The 23,793-nt window shown below is 41.4% G+C and overlaps 1 protein-coding gene across 2 annotated transcripts in view; it reads right to left on the bottom strand.

The window, feature by feature from the left end:
• Positions 1-314: 314 nt before the first annotated feature.
• RBKS (ribokinase) overlaps positions 315-23,793 on the bottom strand; it is a 463,219-nt gene continuing 439,740 nt past the window's right edge. For both annotated transcript variants that reach the window (XM_053712653.1, XM_053712654.1), the window contains exon 9: positions 315-1,825. In XM_053712653.1, the coding sequence (XP_053568628.1) occupies positions 1,652-1,825 (174 nt within the window). In that variant the 3' untranslated portion in view covers positions 315-1,651. The remainder of the gene's footprint in view (positions 1,826-23,793) is intronic.

Here is a 23,793-nt window from a genome sequence, read left to right as displayed (position 1 = left end):
TCCAATATGTTCATAGATATTAACTAATAAAAATAATTCAGATATTTATATTAATTTAATGGTTTCTAGTAGATGCATATTGATTGAGGGTTGATATTTTAAAGGATAATTATTAAATACATTGTATTATAACCCTGCCATAGGCTGATATATTATTTGGAGAGCACTACTGAAGATTCTTATAAATATACTGACAGAGTGCTCCTTTAAACACTTGTTTTCAATGTTATTCTTTAATAGAATGAATTCTGGAAACAGATCTGTCGACTAAATGATCGTGCAATGCTCCTCGTATAGCATTAAATCCAGAAATATTCAGTAAAATATCCATTTATTTGTTAAAAATAAACTTGAAATGTGAGATCTATTTAGATAAAATTACATAAGTACCAGCCACCATTCCATGCACTGCTTTTCAGCACTTATATTTGCAAGTCTCAATAAATGACAAATGCAACTTGCAATATCTTTAAAGGGACAGGAAACACAAAAAAAATATTTCATGATTTGGATAGAACATAAAGTTCTAAACAATTTTCAAATTTAGTTCTATTATCAAATTTGCTTCATTCTCTTGTTTTCCTTTGCTGAGGGAACAGCATTGTACTACTGGCAGCTAGCTGAACACATCTAGGTAGCCAATCACAAGAGATAAATGTGTGCAGGCACCAATCAGCAACTAGCTCCCACTATGTATATGTGCGTATTCTTTTTTAACAAGGGATACCAAGAGAACGAAGCACATTTGAAAATGGAAGTGAATTTAAAGGTGTCTTAAAATAACACGATCTATCTGAATCCTGCAAGTTGAATTTTGACTTTCATATCCCTTTAAACAAGAAAAATAAAAAAAACATTACATTCATTTTTAATGATATACCTTTTTGTCTTACATAATTATACAAATGTTTACTGTTATTTCTCATGGCAAGTTCATTTGCTCAGTGCACATCTAAGTCTCAGACTTCAGTCTGGGGACTTCTGCACAGGAACTAGACTTTGTTATATTATTTTAAACAGGTGTGTGAGTGCGTATATAAACACACAAATACCTTTTCAAATCTGCTACCTCAGCCTTGATGTTTAGTTTACCTATAAAATGTAATATACATTATAGCACCCGCTTTTATTTTATTGAAATAAATATACAAGACATTATTATAGGCAGACTGTACACGCACCTAGAATAGTTTGGAAAAGGAGCCCTTAGCATGACGTGTGTGTGCAGGTTGTTGGAAGTGGAATATATATATATATATATGTATACACACACACACACAAAATGAGTTAACTAGGTGGAGCTTCTTGGTGAGGAGTGTGAGTTATTGGATGGCAGAAGGTGGGGTTATAAGGTTAGGAGGTCAGACTAGATGTGGGTTCATGGCACTCCATACAAAGTATGGGAATTCCCATGTCTTCCAGAGAGAAATTAGGATTTGAGACACAATGGGAATACCATCATTTGGATATTTGTAAATAACTATGAAATCATGGATTCATTTATTATAATTTTGAACAAAAAGACCATGGCAAAAGCAAGAAGATAAGAATCTTCAGAATGGTTTAGTGAGGCCAAACATTATGTTTTTCAATATCTAATCATTTGTGTTTATTGAGCCACCTTGATCTCAGATACTTTGATCGATAAGTGCTAGAACATTTCCTGGGGAAGGTCACTCCTACGTGGATAGGAACTCTGTGTTCCTGCAGCTTGCACGCTCACTGAGGCAATGTGGTTAGACCTCTTCACCATTTCTTCTATGCTGAGATGTGGATAATGTGCAGTGTAGAAGGCCAGAGCGCCAACAAAACTGTCCCCAGCACCCTGAAAAACAAAGATTAAAGGGTCACACCACTAGCAATATATTCCAAACAGTGTCAAAAATAAATTACAAACAAACTGAACCTTTAGGCTCATTATACCAGAAGAAACTACAGATATGTGTAATTTATATTCAAGATAAAGTACAAAAGCAACACACTATGTATGTATGTATAATAAAAACAACATAAAACAGTCAATTTAAAAGGAAATATGAAAGTATGAGCCATACAGTATACTCTTGCACAGCTTCTGTAAAGCATACATCTTGTCCTACTAATTACCAAAATCCAGACTGCTTTAACCAAGATGAAAGTTACATTATTATCTAAAGAGTGAACATAAATTAAAGGCATTACATCTTAAAGGGGTAGTAAAGTTAGAACATACAATTTCAGACAACTTTCTAATTTACCTATATTATCAAATGTGTTTGATAATCCTTTGTTGAAGAGTAAATATACTCTTGTAGCAGCGTTATACATTGTTGCAAACACTGCTGCCATACAGTACTAAAGACACGCGCATTCTGCTGAGCTCCAATGAAATGATGTAGATTTACATTCGTTACCAACATCATGCGCAAAAGATCTGTGTGTCTTAGTATCGGGGCTGCCGTAGTGTGCAGTAGCAAAGTAGCAGTTATATAAAAGTTACTTAAGTAAGTTTTAAATTTATGTTTTTTCATCAATGAAAACATAAATTATGCTTACCTGATAATTTTCTTTTCTTCAGATGGAAAGAGTCCACAGCTGCATTCATTACTTTTGGGAATTCAGAACCTGGCCACCAGGAGAAGGCAAAGACACCCCAGCCAAAGGCTTAACTACCTCCCCCACTTCCCTCATTCCCCGGTTATTCTGCCGTGGAACAAGGAACAGTAGAAGGAATATCAGGGTAAAAAAGGTGCCAGAAGAATAAAAATAACAGACGCCAGATAGAAAAACACGGGCAGGGAGCTGTGGACTCTTTCCATCTGAAGAAATGAAAATTATCAGGTATGCATAATTTATGTTTTTCTTCATAAATGGAAAAAGTCCACAGCTGCATTCGTTACTTTTGGGAAACAATACCCAAACTATAGAGGACACTGAATGCAAAACGGAAGGGTACAAAAGGAGGCCCATTCTGAGGGCACCAGGCCTACAACCCTACCAAAAACAACCACTTCGTCCGAAGCCGATAAAGCTTAGAAAAAGGGGAAAAGCCCAAAGGACACTGACATGCAGATAGTCCATAAAACCTTGATAGAGACCGCAGAAAGGACTCGACTGAGCCAACCCGCCTCCAGGAGACACCACCGCCCAGCAGTCGGTCCCCAAAGTCCCACCCCTTACTAGAGAAAGGGATCAAGCACCAAAAACTCCCACAAAAAAGAAGAAAACATGAAAGAAAAAACAAGGATCCCCGAAGGGACCCCAAATAATGAAAAAAAAGAACCCCAAGAACAAGCCAAGCTCATAGAGACCAGAATGATATTCAGAAACAGGCAGGCAACAAGAAACCACAGCACCCACAGTGGGTATGGAAACTCTCAGCCTTCAGGTAGTGAAGCCACTAAGCACACCACTAGACCAAAATAGCAGGTCAGACTCCGGAATATACAGAAACCACAAGGTTAAGACTGGGAACAGAAACCGAGAAGAAAACGTCTCCTAAATACCGCATCTTCAAAGACAACAGAAGACAGAGTCCTCAAGTCACAGATAACTCAGAATATTGAAATATACACAGATAGAACACGTGCAGCAAACCCAGATAAGTGAACACCTGAGTCAACCCACACGCTACAGTCATACCAGGTTGACTCTGAAAAAGAATACTTGCCAGCAAGTAAGAACAGCTGAAAAGAGATATCAAATCCCAATTACCAGACTGCTAAACATCCACTAAACAGTGGGCACATCACAGGCTATCCAAAGACTATCAGTCCTTCTCAAATATCTTGAACATAGAGAAAGCCCGAAACCTCAAGAAGGCTCGCCGAACCTTAAAAGGCCTGAGGATGACCACATATCTCAGATGCTGCTCCACACCGGACCAGCCCAAACGGCAGGCAGGTCTGAATAACAGGGGAACAGAAAGGACCCCAAATACCAAACCCTAGGGAAGGACGGAATGGGGTGAACTCGTCACCCCCCACAGAAATCGGGTGCTAATCCACAAGCTCCTTCAAACAGGTACTGCCAAAGATAACCCATAGGAGATGAACATCGCAAATGCAGAAGATTCCTATGAGAATCCATCATAACTGACAGTCTCAACATGAAGATTCCAATCTCCACAGAAAGAACAGCACAAGCCAGAAAGGCAAACTGCTCACCCTTACAGGATAAAAATACCTCCTCCAACCTCCTGCACATAAGACAGGACAACAACCCTCAAGAGAGAGGAACCCCCCCCCTTCATAAGAAGGACCAAACAACCCCCCAAAGGGAAGGGCACATAACAACAGTGCACAAGCTCACAAGGCATGAGTCAAGTCTGATGAAAACAATGAAAAACATCCAGATGTCCCGAAGAACACAGAGAGAACTCCCCACAAAAGGGAATATACATTGTTTAAAGGGATAGTAAACCCAAAAAACTTTTTAAATCTTTATTAAAACTTCATTATTTATGTGACATATTTCAAATAAGTACCTGTTAAATTTTTTCACTCGTTTTCTAATTATTTTTCATCTAAGATCTTTAACAGTAACGCATGCACATTTTGGCCCTTCAGTCCTAGCATGACCGTCACTATTCTGGCACAGGAAGCAGGGCGGACTTCATGATAGTGACATCAACGTTGGTGGGAGTGGCGCACCAGAGCGCTCAGCGCTGAAGATTCACGGAACACAAGCACATTGGGGAATCATCTGTGTTACTATACTAGAGGAGCTGCAAAGATTAAAAGCAATAGCAAATTCAGTTTTTAATAATTAACTTTAGTCGCATCTGAATTTGCTATTGCTTTTAATCTTTGCAGCTCCTGCGATTAATCTGAGTGTTGTAAGAACAAAACAACTTGCTCGTTAGTCTAAGGGTTAAAAATAATTGCTGGTTCGTCACTCTCATAAGTCACTGCCTTATAAGAAAAAAACATGCTCGTTTCTCTAGGGGTTAAAAAAATGATAGTCTAGGGGTAACGCCCTTTTACTAAGATCAAATCAACTTGCTCGTTAGCCTAGGGGTACTTATTATACTTACCTCTAGTAAAGTAACACAGATGATTCCCCAATGTGCTTGTGTTCCGTGAAACTTCAGCGCTCTGGTGCGCCACTCCCACCAACGTTGATGTCACTATCATGAAGTCCGCCCTGCTTCCTGTGCCAGAATAGTGACGGTCATGCTAGGACCGAGGGGCCAAAATGCGCATGTGTTACTGTTAAAATAATTATATGCGCATGCGGACCGCCATGATGTTTCTACCTAGGTAGAACATCATTATAGGGTCCACATAATGTGATAAAAATGGGCTTGGCAATATAAAGATATTTGATTTAGAATAACTAGAAAACGAGTGAAAAAATTTAACAGGTACTTATTTGAAATATGTCACATACATAATGAAGTTTTAATAAAGATTTAAAAAGTTTTTGGGTTTACTATCCCTTTAAAGGACAAGGCAAGCCATAAGTAGCACATCTGAGAGCACCCAGAACCTGACCAAGCTGCAAGCAGGCTTAACTAGCCATTCCTTAGGCCACAGCCTATCTTCCCTGGGAAAAACTGACCAACCACTGGATCATAAGCTTCTGAACTTCCAGAAAGATCCCAAACAAAACTATAGGCCCGAGCCCCAGAATTGTTTAAAACAAACAACACCCCAGGGAATACCCTGTCTGAAAAATCAGACCTCACTGGGGAATAACCGGACTAGCCCGGAGAACGGGAACAAGATTCACTCACTAATCTCAACCCAAAGGAAGAGAACACCCCCTACAAGAGTCCAAACACTCCAAAATGGAGCTGGAGCACGTCAGAGGCGTGCCAAGACTTCTAGAGACAAGGGAGAACCTCAAAGAGCAAAGTCACTCGAAAAGCGCGTAGAACAAAGGCAAGTCTCCATATCTATTCAGAGTACGCACACGGAGGACCACACCCAAGGAAAAAGAATGCAGAGCATCCCAAACCCTGGTAGAACAAAACCCCCAATCGAAGCTCGGAGGAGACAACATAGCCTAACCTCCCTGATAGGGAAACAAACTCCCGAATAAGGAACAACCACACGGCCTCCCCCATAAAGCTGTTAAAACCACTAAGGAGAAACGGACAATGCCCAGAAATCTCGACCCGAGGGAAGAGAACCTCAAAAGGAACAAGTCCAAAAAGGGACAATACCAAGGAGCCCCTGAAAGGCAAGACCGTCAGGGCCGGCGGCAAGGAAGGCCAGAGTCCTCCACCTCCCAACCCACGCAGGGAAGTAAACACTCCTCTTTCCGACGAAATAACGGAAAACAGAGTGTTCCCAGTCGAACAGCTAGAGGGGCTAACAAGGACTGAACCAATCCCCCATGCTTCACGGACCTTCAGGCCCTCACAGAATGCTTAGCTGAATAACAAAAATAATAATGTGAACACTCGGTGCCTCAACCGGACCAGCCAGGCAGAACAGATGCCACGTGTCTCAAAAAGGCTGCTAGACAGAACCCAATCAGGACCAGCCTGAAACTCAGGGTCGATACAGTCAAGACCACAAACAGTCATCCCCAGGGATGGGGAATTGACAGCATTTTTTTTTTTTAAAAAACATAGGACTAACTAGTCCTTAAACAAACTTCTGTAGAAGTAAACTGTACGATCAAAAATCGGGAGTATCGATTCCAGAAAAAACATGAGCTCAAATAAAAAATCATCCTAACCGGATAAAATAGGTTAGGTTATCACCCAAGAAGAACAGACACACCCGCAAGACCGGGATCATGTTCTTCCAGCTCAGGACTAGAAAGCATACTCAATAAACAAGGCTATAAGAAGATTACTTCATCCTCATATAGCTAATTCTGCCAGCCGTTCGATTCCCGTATCCGTTAAGGATGGGATCCTCCAACAACGCCAGAACGTGCCTCAGAAGGACACCATGGTGCCATTCTATAACGAAAGGCACAGCATACCCTCGCCGGAGCAGAAGACAACCCTGACCCACTTTAAGCGTTTTTCTACATCTGGTATAGTCTGTAGAAGTGAAAGAGTGTAGAAACATCCCTGTTTCAGACTCCAGTAACCGATTGAAAGAGTATTCAAACCATCCACACTCCTACTGTGCCCGATTATTGACAGTAGCAAATGTCAGCACAACATCAGCCAATATCAGACATAATTAGAATTTTTATAATCAACAGCAGAAAATTATATATCTTAGCCTAATACCTAGATAATGCTGACCAGTTGAGATCCCCTCCCAAAAATGTATTTTCCCCCCAATTGACTGGCCCTATGTATCATGTGAAAGCCACAGACTAGTATACATATACACTGAACTTGTGCACATCCACAAAAAGTGTGCATATAAAAAGATTGTGCAAAATTTGATTATGGAAGTAAATTAACTCTCTTAAAACTGCATGCTCTGTCTGAAACATGAAAGTTTCATTTTGACTTTAGTGTCCCTTTAAAGGGACATTAAACACTAAATAAATGCCAGATAGAATGATATATTCAAAGAAAAGATTAGTCTGAGAATAGTATGTACTATAGATGTATTTTTTAAAGTTCCATTAGGTGTTTAAATATTAACAAAATAAGTGCAAAAAAAGTGTCTATTAAACAATGGGAGCTGCCATGTTGTAACTTAGGTTACCTTCTCTGTTGCAGCCAATTAAGTACAGTTATAAATAGGTCACTAGAGTGTGCAGCCACAGTTAAGGGACGTTAACCACTTGAGAATTCTATTTTTAAAGTCTTTGGTCTTTAATAGTTGGAAACTATTTCACTGTTCACATTCTTTATTAGGCTGGGACATTCAAAAATAAATGTAAAAAAAGTACTTTTTAAGCCAAGTCCATTTGTTTTCTGTCTTAAATATACTTATGGAACAAAATGTCAGTTTTTCTATTGTCCTTTTTTGCTGGTTATGTTTTTATTTCTTAATGTCTAGACTGTCATAGCTATTTATTAGTAGCGTTCCTACTAGAAATGAGCAATTTTCCATGTGCGGAAATGTCCTGTCTTCAAACAGTCCGATGCCCCCTGCTCTGCTCTGTTGCAAATTGCTTCCGTTTGGACGCGCTATCTCCCAGCGGATTCTGTTGCGTTGGCAAGCTTTGCTGCTATTTATACGCTGCGCATTCGCCTATGATAGGTAGGGTAAAAGCTGATTGCTATCTCTCTTGGCACAGGAAACTATGTTACTATTGTCTATCACAATTGTCTATCCCCAGAGAAATGGATTACCAGCAATAAAATTTAGAAAACAAAATAATACTCATTGTAATATATTTTTAGTCAAAAGACTTTTCTAAATTAGGAAATAATTAGCATGTAGGTTAACTGGAGCAAATGTCAATTCTGAAAGGATTTATAAAACTTAGTGATGATGCAGTGAATTAAATCTTTTTATGTTATGTATGAAAAAAAGAGTTGTGCATCAGAAATACTAAAAGAAACACGAAACACTGTTTATAATATAAAATGTTAAATTCTGTGCAGTAAAAGAAATCACAATCACAGTATATGCATTACTTTGGTTTTGCTAGCTTTTGTCTAAATGTTATGTTCCACAATCCTTACAGGGCCAAAAACTAATTCTGTAACTGACATTTACTTAAAACAATATGAAACCCAATTTTGTTCTTTCATAATTTAGATAGAGAATACAATTTTAAAACAAGTTTCCAATTTACTTATATTATCTATTTTGCTTCATTCTCTTAGTATATTTTGTTGAATAACAATAACGTGGGGCATACATGTGCAGCCACCAATCAGCAGCTTCCAAGCCTATCAAGATATCAAGATATGCTTTTTAACAAAGGATATCAAGAGAACAAAACAAATCAGATCATAGAAATAAACTGGAAAGTTGTTTAAAATTGCATGCTCTCTCTGAATTACAAAATAAAAAATTGGGTTTCATGTCCCTTTAAAAACGCTGCACATTGCCTAAATCTGTTACATACTTGACACCGATTGCTTACAGCAGTGGAAACACAGATTTAACTGGTCACCAATAAATGCGTAATAAACACCTTATAATTACAAAATTTCTCTGCAGTCTTGCAATAAACTAACATACTAGCTGCCGTTTAAAATGTTTATAATGTATTAACACTTTGCTGCAATTGTTTTTCAATAACCAAACTTCATCCACTAATCGCCTTATTTGGAAGAGTCAATGCGAATTTTTCTCTTGCAGTTTCTTATCTTCTCTGCTGAAGCCAATTAGAAACATATATGTAGCAGGGTTAGTCTTCTAAAGCCAACCACATTCTCTTTCAGTTCTCAAAATGGGGCAAAAATAATAATACATGTACATAAATCTTGCAACTTTATTTTTTTTACTACGCATAATTAAAAAATGTATATTACAATCTTAATTTACTGTCCCTTTAAGAGAGATAAACACACTCACCATAGTTACTAAGCAGTTTTGTAAATCACTAGTGATCAGAGCATTTATGGTGAGACTTCTTGTGAAAGAGATGGCCATATTAAATCAGGAATAACTTTTATAAAAACATAAATTATGCTTACCTGATCATGTTCTTTTCTTCTGACGGGAAGAGTCCACAGCTGCATTTATTACTTTTGGGAATTCAGAACCTTGCCACCAGGAGGAGGCAAAGACACCCCAGCCAAAGGCTTCAAATACCTCCCCCAGTCATTCTGCCAAGGGAACAAGGAACAGTAGGAGAAATATCAGGGTGAAAAAGGTGCCAGAAGAACAAAAAATGTACTGCCGCCTCATAGATAAAATTTGGACGGGAGCTGTGGACTCTTCCCATCAGAAGAAAAGAAAATTATCAGGTAAGCATCATTTATGTTTTTCTTCTTAAACAGGAGGAGTGCACAGCTGCATTCATTACTTTTGGGAAAACAATACCCAAAATACCGCAATGCACCACAGCCTGAAATTACCCGACAGCCTACAAAAACTCTAATCGACAAGGGAAAAGCCAAAAGCCCAGCTAACTGTTAATCAGTTATATAACCTGCAAAGCCGTGCTAGAGACCACTCAGACCCAGAGTCTGCTGAGCACAAAGGCCTCTGAGGAGCCAGCCATGCGGCTCTCAACTCCCACAAAAAGTACCCCTAAAAGTCAAAAACCTCCATCTACCCTCGAGGGGGAAAATAGAGGACCCCATAAGAGATCCAAAGGACCATCCAACACAGGCTCAAATCAAACAGAGATACCCAAGGTTGCCACAGGACCACTGCCTAGGGAGATGAGCTCCCTAGAAGGACAAGGACCAGAAATAAGTCCATACTCAGGAAAAATCGTCACTAGGATGACCAGAAGGCCACCCTCATATCCCTGACACAGCGTGACCATACCACATATGCGGCTAGATTTAGAGTTCTGCAGCCAAAGGGGTGCGTTAGCTATGCGTGCTTTTTCCCCCCGCACCTTTTAAACAACGCTGGTATTGAGAGTTCTCTGAAGGGTTGCGTTAGGCTCCAAAAAGGGAGCGTAGAGCATAATTTACCGCCACTGCAACTCTCAATACCAGCGGTGCTTACGGACGCGGCCAGCTTAAAAAATGTGCTCGTGCACGATTCCCCCATAGGAAACAATGGGGTATTTTGAGCTGAAAAAACCCCAACACCTGCAAAAAAGCAGCGTTCAGCTCCTAACGCAGCCCCATTGTTTCCTATGGGGAAACACTTCCTAAGTCTGCAGCTAACACCCTAACATGTACCCCGAGTCTAAACACCCCTAGCCTTACACTTATTAACCCCTAATCTGCCGCCCCCGCTATTGCTGACCCCTGCATATTATTTTTAACCCTAATCTGCCGCTCCGTACACTGCTGCAACCTACGTTATCCCTATGTACCCCTAATCTGCTGCCCCTAACACCGCCGACCCCTATATTATATTTATTAACCCCTAATCTTCCGCCCCCAACGTCGCTGCCACCTACCTACAATTATTAATCCCTAATCTGCCGACCGGACCACGCCGCTACTTTAATAAATGTACTAACCCCTAATCCGCCTCACTCCCGCCTCAAAAACCCTATAATAAATAGTATTAACCCCTAATCTGCCCTCCCTAACATCGACGACACCTAACTTCAAGTATTAACCCCTAATCTGCCAACCGGACCTCACCGCTACTATAATAAATGTATTAACCCCTAAAGCTAAGTCTAACCCTAACCCTAACACCCCCCTAAATTAAATATAATTTAAATCTAACAAAATAAAATAAATCTTATTAAATAAATTATTCCAATTTAAAGCTAAATACTTACCTGTAAAATAAACCCTAATATAGCTACAATATAAATAATAATTATATTGTAGCTATTTTAGGATTAATATTTATTTTACAGGCAACTTTGTATTTATTTTAACCAGGTACAATAGCTATTAAATAGTTAAGAACTATTTAATAGCTACCTAGTTAAAATAATTACAAAATTACCTGTAAAATAAATCCTAACCTAAGTTACAATTAAACCTAACACTACACTATCAATAAATTAATTATATAAACTATCTACAATTATCTACAATTAAATAAACTAAACTAAATTACAAAAAAACCAAAACACTAAATTACAAAAATAAACAAACACTAAATTACAAAAAATAAAAAAAGATTACATGAATTTTAAACTAATTACACCTACTCTAAGCCCCCTAAAAAAATATCAAAGCCCCCCAAAATAAAAAAATGCCCTACCCTATTCTAAAATAAAAATTTAACAGCTCTTTTACCTTACCAGCCCTTAAAAGGGCCTTTTGTGGGGCATGCCCCAAAGAAAACAGCTCTTTTGCATTTAAATAAACATACAATACCCCCCCCCCAACATTACAACCCACCACCCACATACCCCTAATCTAACCAAAAAACCCCCTTAAAAAACACTAAGCCCCTGAAGATCTTCCTACCTTGTCTTCACCACGCCGGGTATCACCGATCCGTCCAGAAGAGGGTCCGAAGTCTTCATCCTATCCGGCAAGAAAAGGAGATCCGGACCGGCAAACATCTTCATCCAAGCGGCATTCTATTTTCTTCTATCCGGCGCGGAGCGGGACCATCTTGAAGCAGCCGACGTGGATCCATCCTCTTCTTCCGACGTCCTAAGTCCGAATGAAGGTTCCTTTAAATGACGTCATCCAAGATGGCGTCCCTCAAATTCCGATTGGCTGATAGGATTCTATCAGCCAATCGGAATTAAGGTAGGAAAAATCTGATTGGCTAATTGAATCAGCCAATCAGATTCAAGTTCAATCAGATTGGCTGATCCAATCAGCCAATCAGATGGAGCTCGCATTCTATTGGCTGATCGGAACAGCCAATAGAATGTGAGCTCAATCTGATTGGCTAATTGGATCAGCCAATCGGATTGAACTTGAATCCCTCTTCTGGACGGATCGGTGATACCCGGCGTGGTGAAGACAAGGTAGGAAGATCTTCAGGGGCTTAGTGTTAGGTTTTTTAAGGGGGGTTTGGGTTAGATTAGGGGTATGTGGGTTGTAATATTGGGGGGGGGATATTGTATGTTTATTTAAATGCAAAAGAGCTGTTTTCTGTGGGGCATGCCCCGCAAAAGGCCCTTTTAAGGGCTGGTAAGGTAAAAGAGCTGTTAAATTTTTATTTTAGAATAGGGTAGGGCATTTTTTTATTTTGGGGGGGTTTGTTATTTTTTTAGGGGGCTTAGAGTAGGTGTAATTAGTTTAAAATTCATGTAATCTTCTATTATTTTTTGTAATTTAGTGGGGTTTTTTTGCAATTTAGTTTAGTTTATTTAATTGTAGATAATTGTAGATAGTTTATTTAATTAATTTATTGATAGTGTAGTGTTAAGTTTAATTGTAACTTTGGTTAGGATTTATTTTACAGGTAATTTTGTAATTATTTTAACTAGGTAGCTATTAAATAGTAATTAACTATTTAATAGCTATTGTACCTGGTTAAAATAAATACAAAGTTGCCTGTAAAATAAATATTAATCCTAAAACAGCTACAATATAATTATTATTTATATTGTAGCTATATTAGGGTTTATTTTACAGGTAAGTATTTAGCTTTAAATAGGATTAATTTATTTAATAAGATTTATTTTATTTTGTTAGATTTAAATTATATTTAACTTAGGGGGGGTGTTAGGGTTAGACTTAGCTTTCGGGGTTAATACATTTACTAGAGTAGCGGTAAGGTCCGGTCGGCAGATTAGGGGTTAATACTTGAAGTTAGGTGTCAGCGATGTTAGGGAGGGCAGATTAGGGGTAAATACTATTTATTATAGGGTTTTTGAGGCAGGAGTGAGGCGGATTAGGTGTTAATACATTTATTATAGTATAGGGGTCGGCGATGTTAGGGGCAGCAGATTAGGGGTACATAGGGATAATGTAGGTTGCGGCGGTGTGCGGTTGGCAGATTAGGGGTTAAAAAAATGTAATAGAGTGGCGGCGATGTGGGGGGACCTCGGTTTAGGGGTGCATAGGTAGTTTATGGGTGTTAGTGTACTTTAGAGCACAGTAGTTAAGAGCTTTATGAATCGGCGTTAGCCCAGAAAGCTCTTAACTCCTGGCTTTCTGCTGCGGCTGGAGTCTTGTCGTTAGATTTCTAAAGCTCACTTCAGCCAAGACTCTAAATACTGGCGTTAGAAAGATTCCATTGAAAAGATAGGATACGCAATTGACGTAAGGGGATCTGCGGTGTGGAAAAGTCGCGGCTTGGAAGTGAGCGTTAGACCCTTTCCTGACTGACTCTAAATACCAGCGGGCGGCCAAAACCAGCGTTAGGACCCCCATATGCTGGTTTTGATGGCTAACGCAGAACTCTAAATCTAGGCGATGGTGTTTCAGAAAACTGCAAGTTCCCTATTACATCATAGCCAGGCCAAACCCATCAGGTTAGACAAGCCTAGACAAGCAGAGACAGGATAACTGTCCTAGCAGTCAAAAAAAAGAGCTCTCCAAGAAAACACAGCCACCTGTAAACAAGAACTCGTGATAACCAATCTCCAGGCAGTAAACTGACCCTAAGCCATTGTGGAACTCATTCCACCAAGAAGCGCCGCAAAAAATCTCGACAACAGCTCCCAATCAGAAATATCTGGTCTCCAAGGAGCGTCCCATCCCAGCGGCAGACACCACCAGTAAAGAGATGGGTATCAAGAGTCCCCTCCCCGAAGGGGAGGACAAACTCAATAACAGTAAACCGTCAATACTGCACAGAGCAAACCAATCCCTGACATTCCCACTAATATAACGATCCCAGCCCAAAGGCTAGTTAAAGACCTAAGACACGAGTCCCAGACCGTCTGAAGAAAAAGGATGGATCTACAATGAATCAAAACCCCAGAGTAGAACTCTGACCGCTACTAAAACTGGCATGCTCCATGAGCCATGACAGGTAACTTCGTGCTCAGGTCCGAAAACCCCTACACTGCAGCCTTCCAGAAGAAGGAACACTCCCCCAGGGAAGAAGTACTCTGACCCCAGCATCCTAATACCAGAATCCAATTCTGTGATTCTAAGTACGCCAGGAAGGGAAAAAATCCTACGAGGCAAGAAAAACAAGGACCCACGGGCCTTCACAGATACTGAGGTACTTCTAAGTCAATGAGAACAGGCAAGAACCCATCCCCCACCCTAGGCAAGAAGAAAAAAGGGAGCAAAGCAACGGTAACCACCCTACCAATATAGGAGAGACCCTTCAGCCAATATCGCCAGCCCAGTTGAAATGACAACTGGAGTCTACAAGGAAGCACAGATGTCCCAGAAGACAAGTAGGGCCCCGTCAGAGAGTCCTCAAACTTTAGCCTCAGGCAGACAGTAATCTCCCATTAGAGTCAGAAACCCCATCCTGAAAGTACACGTGGGGGAACCAAACCCATAGGTTAAGCAGAACCGTCCATGCCCGTTCCAGGCAAGAGACGTGATTCTAAGCTAGATTCCTCGAAAAACAGAACCAAAAGATCTAACTTCCTGAGGAATCTATCAGCTGCCTCCCATGGTAGGAGCGCACCCAAGACAGAGCCATCCACCATCTAAAGTCCGTAGACTTAAATTACCTAGCAACAGCCTCAAACTCAAGAGTCTGAAAAAACTCCTGACCAGTTGAAGAAATGGGTAACCAGTACCCTCGGATCGCAAGGCTATCCTGTGAAGACAGGCCAAATGACCTGATACATACTCTGGTGAAGAGGAAGGTCATTTCCCAGACTCCAGAATGGCAAAAGTCTGTGACTGACCACGACCTCCTACCCTCAAGCCCAAAAAGCTAGATCTGCAAGGTCGAAGGATAGCACCCAAGAGTCTAAAGACCATGGTATGACAAGGGGCAGTTCTTAGATTGAGAAGACAACAGTCTCAAGAAATCCTTACCGGATCGGTCTCCCGAAATCCCTGCAACAGGAATAACAATGGGAGCCTCGCAGCTCCGGCAGAAAAGGCAGGGTGACCCCTGCACTTCACGTACTGGAGCAAATGAAACGCTGAGAAAAAAAAGGAAGGAGGACATGCTCCGCACTTCCAGAACAGATGATCAACCCAAAATAGGAAAGTAAACTCTGCCAGCGCAAAAGGAATGCGACTAGGCTACAAGAGTCGACATCCGGAAAATACAGCAAGCGAAGACGTAACTTGTCCATCACCCGGAATACCAGACCTCCGGAGGTCATTCACATCTCCAAACTCTACAGGAGTGGAAAACTACGGTTCCAGGTTCCCAGGGACCTTTAGGAACCCCAATGAAGTTGTGAAAAAGTCGTTCACGTAACTCAAGCAAATTGTAGCACCTGGATTCCATCCAAGTACTAACCAGGCCCAACCCTGCTTAGCTTCCAAGATCAGACGAGATCTAGCAGAATCAGGGTGGAGTGGCCGTAGGCCCCTAAAAAGGCCAACCTATATAACTCCCAACCTTCCTCTCAGAAGCGTTGGATCTACGCACTTGGTTTTACTGACGTCACTGTAATTAATATGTGTATAAATTGCACCTGGAGTAGGCTCACCTATGCTATGATTACGGCTTACAGCCGAAACGCGTAAGCAAGCCTATCCCTTGGTGCTTATGTGTGCGCTCTGAACATGCACTTTCTGCTTTTTGACCACTTGTTTTTAAAGATTTCTTCAAATAAAGGACTTTTATTTCACTGAATTTCAGCCGTCCGCTTTTGCTTCCTCATTATGGTATGGTTTTCTATAGCCTGATATTAGCGGTACGGCTCCCTGCCAAGTCCCTTCTCCACTGTGATGAATAGGCTCCTGGATTGAGAGGAATGTTGGTAGTTCCCTACAAATCGCTATACGCTATATATGGCACTTGGATTTGCTTCACCTGTGACAATTGGATTATAAGTCCTTGACCATTATAACCTACAGCAATTCATCTGTTCGGGAAGGATACCTTGTGACATCACATTACAGCGAATCAAGCCGTCATCCTTACTGCATACAAGTGACACACCCCTTGCCACCTGGATTGGCCCTCTGATCGGAGCAGCATGAGATATCGATCCGTGACGTACAGACGTTAGCGTGCAGACAACACGCCTCCCGACCTGGTTTAGGAGCCGATCGAAGTCACCGCTGCTACACAGCCTGGTCCTGTGGATTTCTATAAGACAGAGGTACGGAGTGTCCGGAACCTGTAGTAAGTTTATGCGGACTCTTGCTAGGTGGTGAGACACCTTTTCTGCTGTCAAGAGTTACTACTGTTTACCTTTCTGAGAAATGGGATATTACATATGTATGGTCGGTCCCTATTAATATCCTATCCACTGTAAGGGAAGCAACCCCTCTCTCCAGTGCGCACTATAGGGTATACATATACCCATAGTCCGAGAGCCAGGACTTTACTTACTCATTCATTCATTTTTAGTGTGGAATCCACCCACTCTCTCTTTGCTGGTTTTTGTATTTTAGGTGTAATCAGGCTACACCTGTGGGGAGATTCCATTATGCAGGGAAACCAAGGTGGTCAATTAGTACAGTTTTATTCGTTACTACCTTCAGAGACTGTTACTGATCCAGGTCCTGAACTATCTAGGATTTTTTCAACAGACAAGTCCTTCTCTACCTTGAGTGAGCTATTTGATGACATTGAAAGACTCAAAATAAAGGAAATTAAATTGCAGTGGGATATCTGGTCTTTGAGCAAGTACATTGAAATACAAATCATACCGCGTGGCCTGAGGGTTAATAAGTTCCCTACTTTTGACACAGAAGATAAAGATTTTATGGAGGCCTGGAACGACATTTTATCGGACTGCTCTTTAAGACTTATGGCTTTACTATGTGACTTTAAAACCAAGCTCCTCAGTTTGGTTAGAGAAGAGATAGGTTTGTTACAATTAGAGTTGAACTCTAGACGAAATGAGGTTGATTATGGCAAATTTGATGTTGTACTAAGAGATGTGATGATTAGTATTAAGAAACAGGTAATTGATATTAAACATGCTAAGTACATACGTGATCAAACTGATTATAACACCAATTCAGTATACATATGGAATAAAAGTAAACGTTCCCTTAACAGGAGAGCACAAAATAGAAATAGGGGAAACAGGGGCCGTAGAAATAGAAGGGGATCAGGTAGACAACAACAGGTTAGATTCTCAGACACAGAGGCTGAATCAGGGGATGATGGGTCAGGTACCAGTGGAGATGAGGCAGCTTCCACTAGTGGGGTAAAAAGTATACTTAAGAGTACCCCTACAACACACCCTGTCGCCCAAGTAATCAGCCATGGGGAAATTGTTAGATCCATTACTACACCCATACAGACATCGAACATAATTGTGGCAAGTAAATATTGTCCTAGCAATGTACCGACCACTATAGTAGAACCAATAGCCACCAATGGTAGTGGCTTTCCTCCCAGACTAGAAGGGGAACAATCACAGTTGGAGCAGGTTTTTTCCTTGCCCCAGACCAACCCGGACAGAGGAGGGAAGACAAGACCGGGGAGGCAGGGGTACAAACTAAGGGACAACAGACAAACAAAATACAAATGAGTTGTGTCATTAATCTTTCAGACTATGAGTTGTCTGAAGCCCAATTACGGGTACTTGGACTCGGATTGGGATTTGTTCCTACAACTGATTTCAATTTATTCAAAACTATCATAGATGTAAACCGGCTTATCCGAAACATTACTTTGAAAGGTCATTTTTCAGACACTAACACTACCACACTAGAGAACCCCACCCCTAAGAAATGGGTTAACACTGATCTTAACACTGATCTTCCATTTATGGAATCATGTGATCTTATTTCTCTCAACAGCCTAATGAAAGAGAGCACTAGGTCAAATGATCAAGAAGGTGTTACCCGTATAAAGGGGCTAAAGAGGCCCTCTAAGTTTTACCCCATACATAGTAGGGGTGGTATCTTGGAGGGCTTCTTTGGAAGGGTTGAAAGAGATCTAACAGCTCTAGCCAGGTCTAGGAAAAGAAATGAACAAAATTTAAGTATAGTGGAAAAAACAGCACTCGAACAACTGTCTAACAATAGAGATATCGTAGTGCGTAATGCTGACAAGGGTGGCTCAGTGGTGATATTAAATAAGATGGATTATATGAATGAAGCTCTAAGACAACTAAATGATGCTGATTCTTATATGACACTCTCTAGTAATCCCACTAAACGTTTTCAAAGGGAGTTGAAGGACCTTCTGGATGATGGGGTGGAACAAGGTTTCTTGGATCAGGAAACAGCAGCATACATTTTTGTGGAGTGCCCGGTGATTCCGGTGTTCCACCACCTCCCGAAGGTCCACAAGTCCCTTGATAATGTCCAGGGCCGCCCTATAGTCAGCGGGATTGGGTCTCTTTTTGAGCACCTTTCCCAGTGGTTGGATATGGTACTCAATCCCTTTGTTGAAGCTTTGCCTAGCTTCTTGAGAGACACTAAACACTTGATCAATTTGGTTGATGATGTAAAGTGGGACAGTGACTTATATAGTTGGGTGACTATTGATGTCACAGCCCTATACTCCTCTATCCCTCATGATAGAGGAGTAGAGGCTATTGCATTTTTCCTACAGGAATGGTCTGACCTCTCTCAAGATTTTCAGACCTTTGTGTTGAGGGTTACCCGCTTCCTTTTGACCCATAATTTCTTTGAATTTGAGGGCACGTTCTGTCTCCAGAGGCGTGGGACAGCTATGGGGGCTAAGTTTGCCCCCTCCTATGCCAACCTGTTTATGGGTTGGTGGGAGCTGTCCCACGTCTTTGGAGATAGAAATGTCCACAAGTCCCAGATTATATTCTTTCGTCGCTTTATCGACGATTTGATCTTTATCTGGAGTGGAAGTGAGACTGCTATGACAGATTTTATACTAAACATTAACTCCAACACGATAGGCCTAAAATTCACGTACGAGATCCAAAAGGTCAAGATTAATTTCCTGGACATAACCCTAAGGGGTAGCAGGGAAGGTAGAATCTATTCTAGCCTGTATAGGAAACCAATCTCCGGCAACTCCTTGTTACATGCAAGTAGTTGCCACCCCAAACATGTTCCATACGCTATTGCCAAAGGTCAGCTCATCAGGGCAAAAAGAAACTGCACTGATGATTTGGAGGGCCGAGCTCAAATGAAGGAAGTTCACAAGCGCCTCTTGCAGAGAGGTTACCAACGTAAAACTGTGAACAGGGCCTTTAATGATGTTTCCAAAATACATAGATCGGACCTATTACAAAATAGATCCAAAACTGTAGAGACACACAAAGGTGTCACTTTTGTAACTGATTACAGTTCACAGTATGCAGATGTATGTAAAATTGTGAAACATCATTTTAAAATGCTTATAGCAGATGAGAGATTATTAGGATGTGTACAGGAAGGTGTGAGATGCTCCTATCGGAGGAACCGCACATTAGGCAATATATTGTCACCCACAGTCCTTAAGAAATCACCATCCCAGGCTAGCTCATGGCTCACAAGCAAAGGCTCCTACAGATGTGGCAGCTCCAGATGTGGTGCATGTGACTATTTGACTATATCGGATACCTTTAGGTCCTCTGTTACAGGGAAGGTATATGACATCAATTTCTGTCTCAATTGTACATCTACATATATTGTGTACTGCATCACTTGCACTCGATGCGGTAAGCAATATGTAGGACTCACAACCAGGGATGTTAGATCACGAATGAGGGAACATCTTTCCACTATACGTGTTGGCAAGGCTACTACCCCTTTGGTGAACCATTTTGCAGTAGTACACAATCAAGACCTTACCTGCTTCTCCTGGCAACCCATTGACATGATCCCATACCCCAAGAGAGGAGGAGATAGGGATGTGATGTTGGGGAAAAGGGAGATGCTGTGGATCTTCAAATTAGGGACTAGAGTCCCCTATGGACTTAACTCCGAATTTGATCTTATCAATTATTGGGAGTAGGGTTTACACTGTCCAAGATGAGGGGACCCACAGCACCTTAAACCCTAAAATCACAACATAAGATTGATATTACCACGAATATTAACATGTGCCATGATGTCTGTGTTTACACTGTAATATGCTCATACATACATGTACATTGATATTCTATTTAACTATAATACCACATTACTAACAACATTTGGTGTTGTATGTATGAGCATACATACATGTACATTGATATTCCATTTAACTATAATACTACATTACTAACTACATTTGGTGTTTTATATATGAGCATACACTTTTCGTTATTAAGGTATCATGATGTTTGATCCATTGGAATACATGCAGGATATTAAGATATCCATGGGAACACATGTAGTAGTATAACTTAGCGGCTCACGATTCTTTATCATCACGTATGTACTATGTATATGTATATACCCCTATTTGCTATGGTCTGCCCTTGTACTATTCTTTAAACCTGATTTATATTATTGACATGTAGTAGTATATATCTTGTACAGGACTGTGGCCAGTAACAAGCACTTCTAAATCTAGTTAGCACTTTAAGAGGAGTGACTTTGTTTTAAACTCCCTTTGGTTTTACTGACGTCACTGTAATTAATATGTGTATAAATTGCACCTGGAGTAGGCTCACCTATGCTATGATTACGGCTTACAGCCGAAACGCGTAAGCAAGCCTATCCCTTGGTGCTTATGTGTGCGCTCTGAACATGCACTTTCTGCTTTTTGACCACTTGTTTTTAAAGATTTCTTCAAATAAAGGACTTTTATTTCACTGAATTTCAGCCGTCCGCTTTTGCTTCCTCATTATGGTATGGTTTTCTATAGCCTGATATTAGCGGTACGGCTCCCTGCCAAGTCCCTTCTCCACTGTGATGAATAGGCTCCTGGATTGAGAGGAATGTTGGTAGTTCCCTACAAATCGCTATACGCTATATATGGCACTTGGATTTGCTTCACCTGTGACAATTGGATTATAAGTCCTTGACCATTATAACCTACAGCAATTCATCTGTTCGGGAAGGATACCTTGTGACATCACATTACAGCGAATCAAGCCGTCATCCTTACTGCATACAAGTGACACACCCCTTGCCACCTGGATTGGCCCTCTGATCGGAGCAGCATGAGATATCGATCCGTGACGTACAGACGTTAGCGTGCAGACAACACGCCTCCCGACCTGGTTTAGGAGCCGATCGAAGTCACCGCTGCTACACAGCCTGGTCCTGTGGATTTCTATAAGACAGAGGTACGGAGTGTCCGGAACCTGTAGTAAGTTTATGCGGACTCTTGCTAGGTGGTGAGACACCTTTTCTGCTGTCAAGAGTTACTACTGTTTACCTTTCTGAGAAATGGGATATTACATATGTATGGTCGGTCCCTATTAATATCCTATCCACTGTAAGGGAAGCAACCCCTCTCTCCAGTGCGCACTATAGGGTATACATATACCCATAGTCCGAGAGCCAGGACTTTACTTACTCATTCATTCATTTTTAGTGTGGAATCCACCCACTCTCTCTTTGCTGGTTTTTGTTTTTCTACGCACTAGGCCTCATACCTCATAATAGGATCCGAGCCCGGAGTCCATATTGATAGGCCAAGTGACATTCAGAATCCGACAGGATAATCAGCACCACGAGGGTGATATGAACCCAAGGAATAGCAGATAGCGCCCACTCATTACCTGCCTGGTATAAGGGCACCCTAAAACTGTCTAAGGTCCAAGAAAAATTGACACAAAGGTTTGATAATATTAATTAGAACATAACTTCGTTCCTAACCAAAAGTGCCAGTTCCAGAGAAAGAACATTCCCAAAACGGAATTTATATCAGACATGAGCTTATTAAAAACAAATTAAATACATCCTCACCGGATCAAAATAAAAGTAAGGCAACACCCGCGGGTGAACGCCCAAGGTGAATGGGTACGCCAATAGGACCAGCCGATCAGAGGCCCCATTCACCCAAGCTCAGAACTGGAACTGATACATAAAAGAAAGAAAAACAGAGACTTCAAGGAGATTATCTTCATCCCCAAAAGTCTAACCCAGCTTGCCATCCGGCATCTAAGGCCTCGTATTCCTCGGCCCACTAGGACTGGGATCCTTTAGCACCGCCAAAACATGCCTTAGTAGAACACGAAGACGTGTCAGCCTATAACGGAAGGCGAAATTATTCCTCGCCGGATTGATAAATGACCCTGGCCCCGAGGATGGGGCCCCTGAAGCCTCAGAGGCCGACGCTTCCCCAGAAGGCCGAACTGAATAAGGCGATCCTACGCCCGACGGGCCCTGGTTGACAGAACACGGACAGTACCTTAAAAATATTTCACTTGGGAGATATAAGTGAGCCAGGGCCATAGATATGGCCCTGCAGAACCGTGTCGTAACCTCTGGAGGAAACAAGCCACCTTCTGGAGAAGGAGTAAAGGCCATAGGGACACCTGCTTGCAAAGCAAAGGAAGGTTCTGGGGCACGCCCCTCACCGGACATAGAATCCTCTGGGGCGGATGGCTCAATGCACTCTAAGGTCCCTGAGTCAGGAGAAGAGTGTACTCTAGAACGGCAATCGGAACATAACTGATGGGCATGGATAACCCGGGTCATTTCATATTCATCACATGACGCATCGGAGACATCCGTGTCTAAAATATAAGTATCCTCCATAATCTTGAGATTACAAAAAAGACAAACACTAACTGGCACCTTTTTTACACACCCAAAGACTGGGGCACTCACCACCTCCTGTGAACCGGACAACCAATGAGCAGACTCTCTCTGTCGCCACACAGTCAGCATACGGAAGTGGAAAACAACGTAACTGCACCCGGTCACGAGGTGCACCATGCCAGTCACAAAAAGAGCGTGCAAATCTAAAGAAATCGTGCCAATTGATGATAAGGCCGTTATGTTCCGAAAAGCCATGAGCCAAAGTCTTACTACCCATTAGCAGATAGAACCACATAACAAACATGATTAAAGTCCCCTCTGTTCAATAACCCCCCTCAGGAGATATTAACCCATGATTCCTATTTTAAGATAAAAGGAGTCCCACTGGGACCATACCTTCTCTCGTTACCATTACATTCACATAATGAAATAAAATGAAACCATCTTACCGGAATCTGCATGGTGGAACAGGAACATGGCCCTTCAAGTGTGACAGATAGCAGCCTCACTTCTTACATGGACTTGAGTGAATAAAGGCAGGGAGCAAAACTTGTCAACACTGATTGCCAAGGAGCTTGCATCTCCGGACTCTAACCTTCATCCATGCTCTCACTGAGAGACTGATAGGATTACTTAAAACTCCAGTCCCAATTTCAAAGAGTACTACCCTCCATAAGAGACTCTCAAACTTCTGACACTTCTCTGTAACCTCCTGTGACGAAAGGCAAAGAATGACTGGGGGAAAAGGGAAGTGGGGGAGGTTTTGAAGC

Source organism: Bombina bombina, chromosome 4 (assembly GCF_027579735.1).
Source record: "Bombina bombina isolate aBomBom1 chromosome 4, aBomBom1.pri, whole genome shotgun sequence".
Classification (NCBI taxonomy): domain Eukaryota; kingdom Metazoa; phylum Chordata; class Amphibia; order Anura; family Bombinatoridae; genus Bombina; species Bombina bombina.
This window is presented reverse-complemented; position numbering and strand designations above follow the sequence as displayed.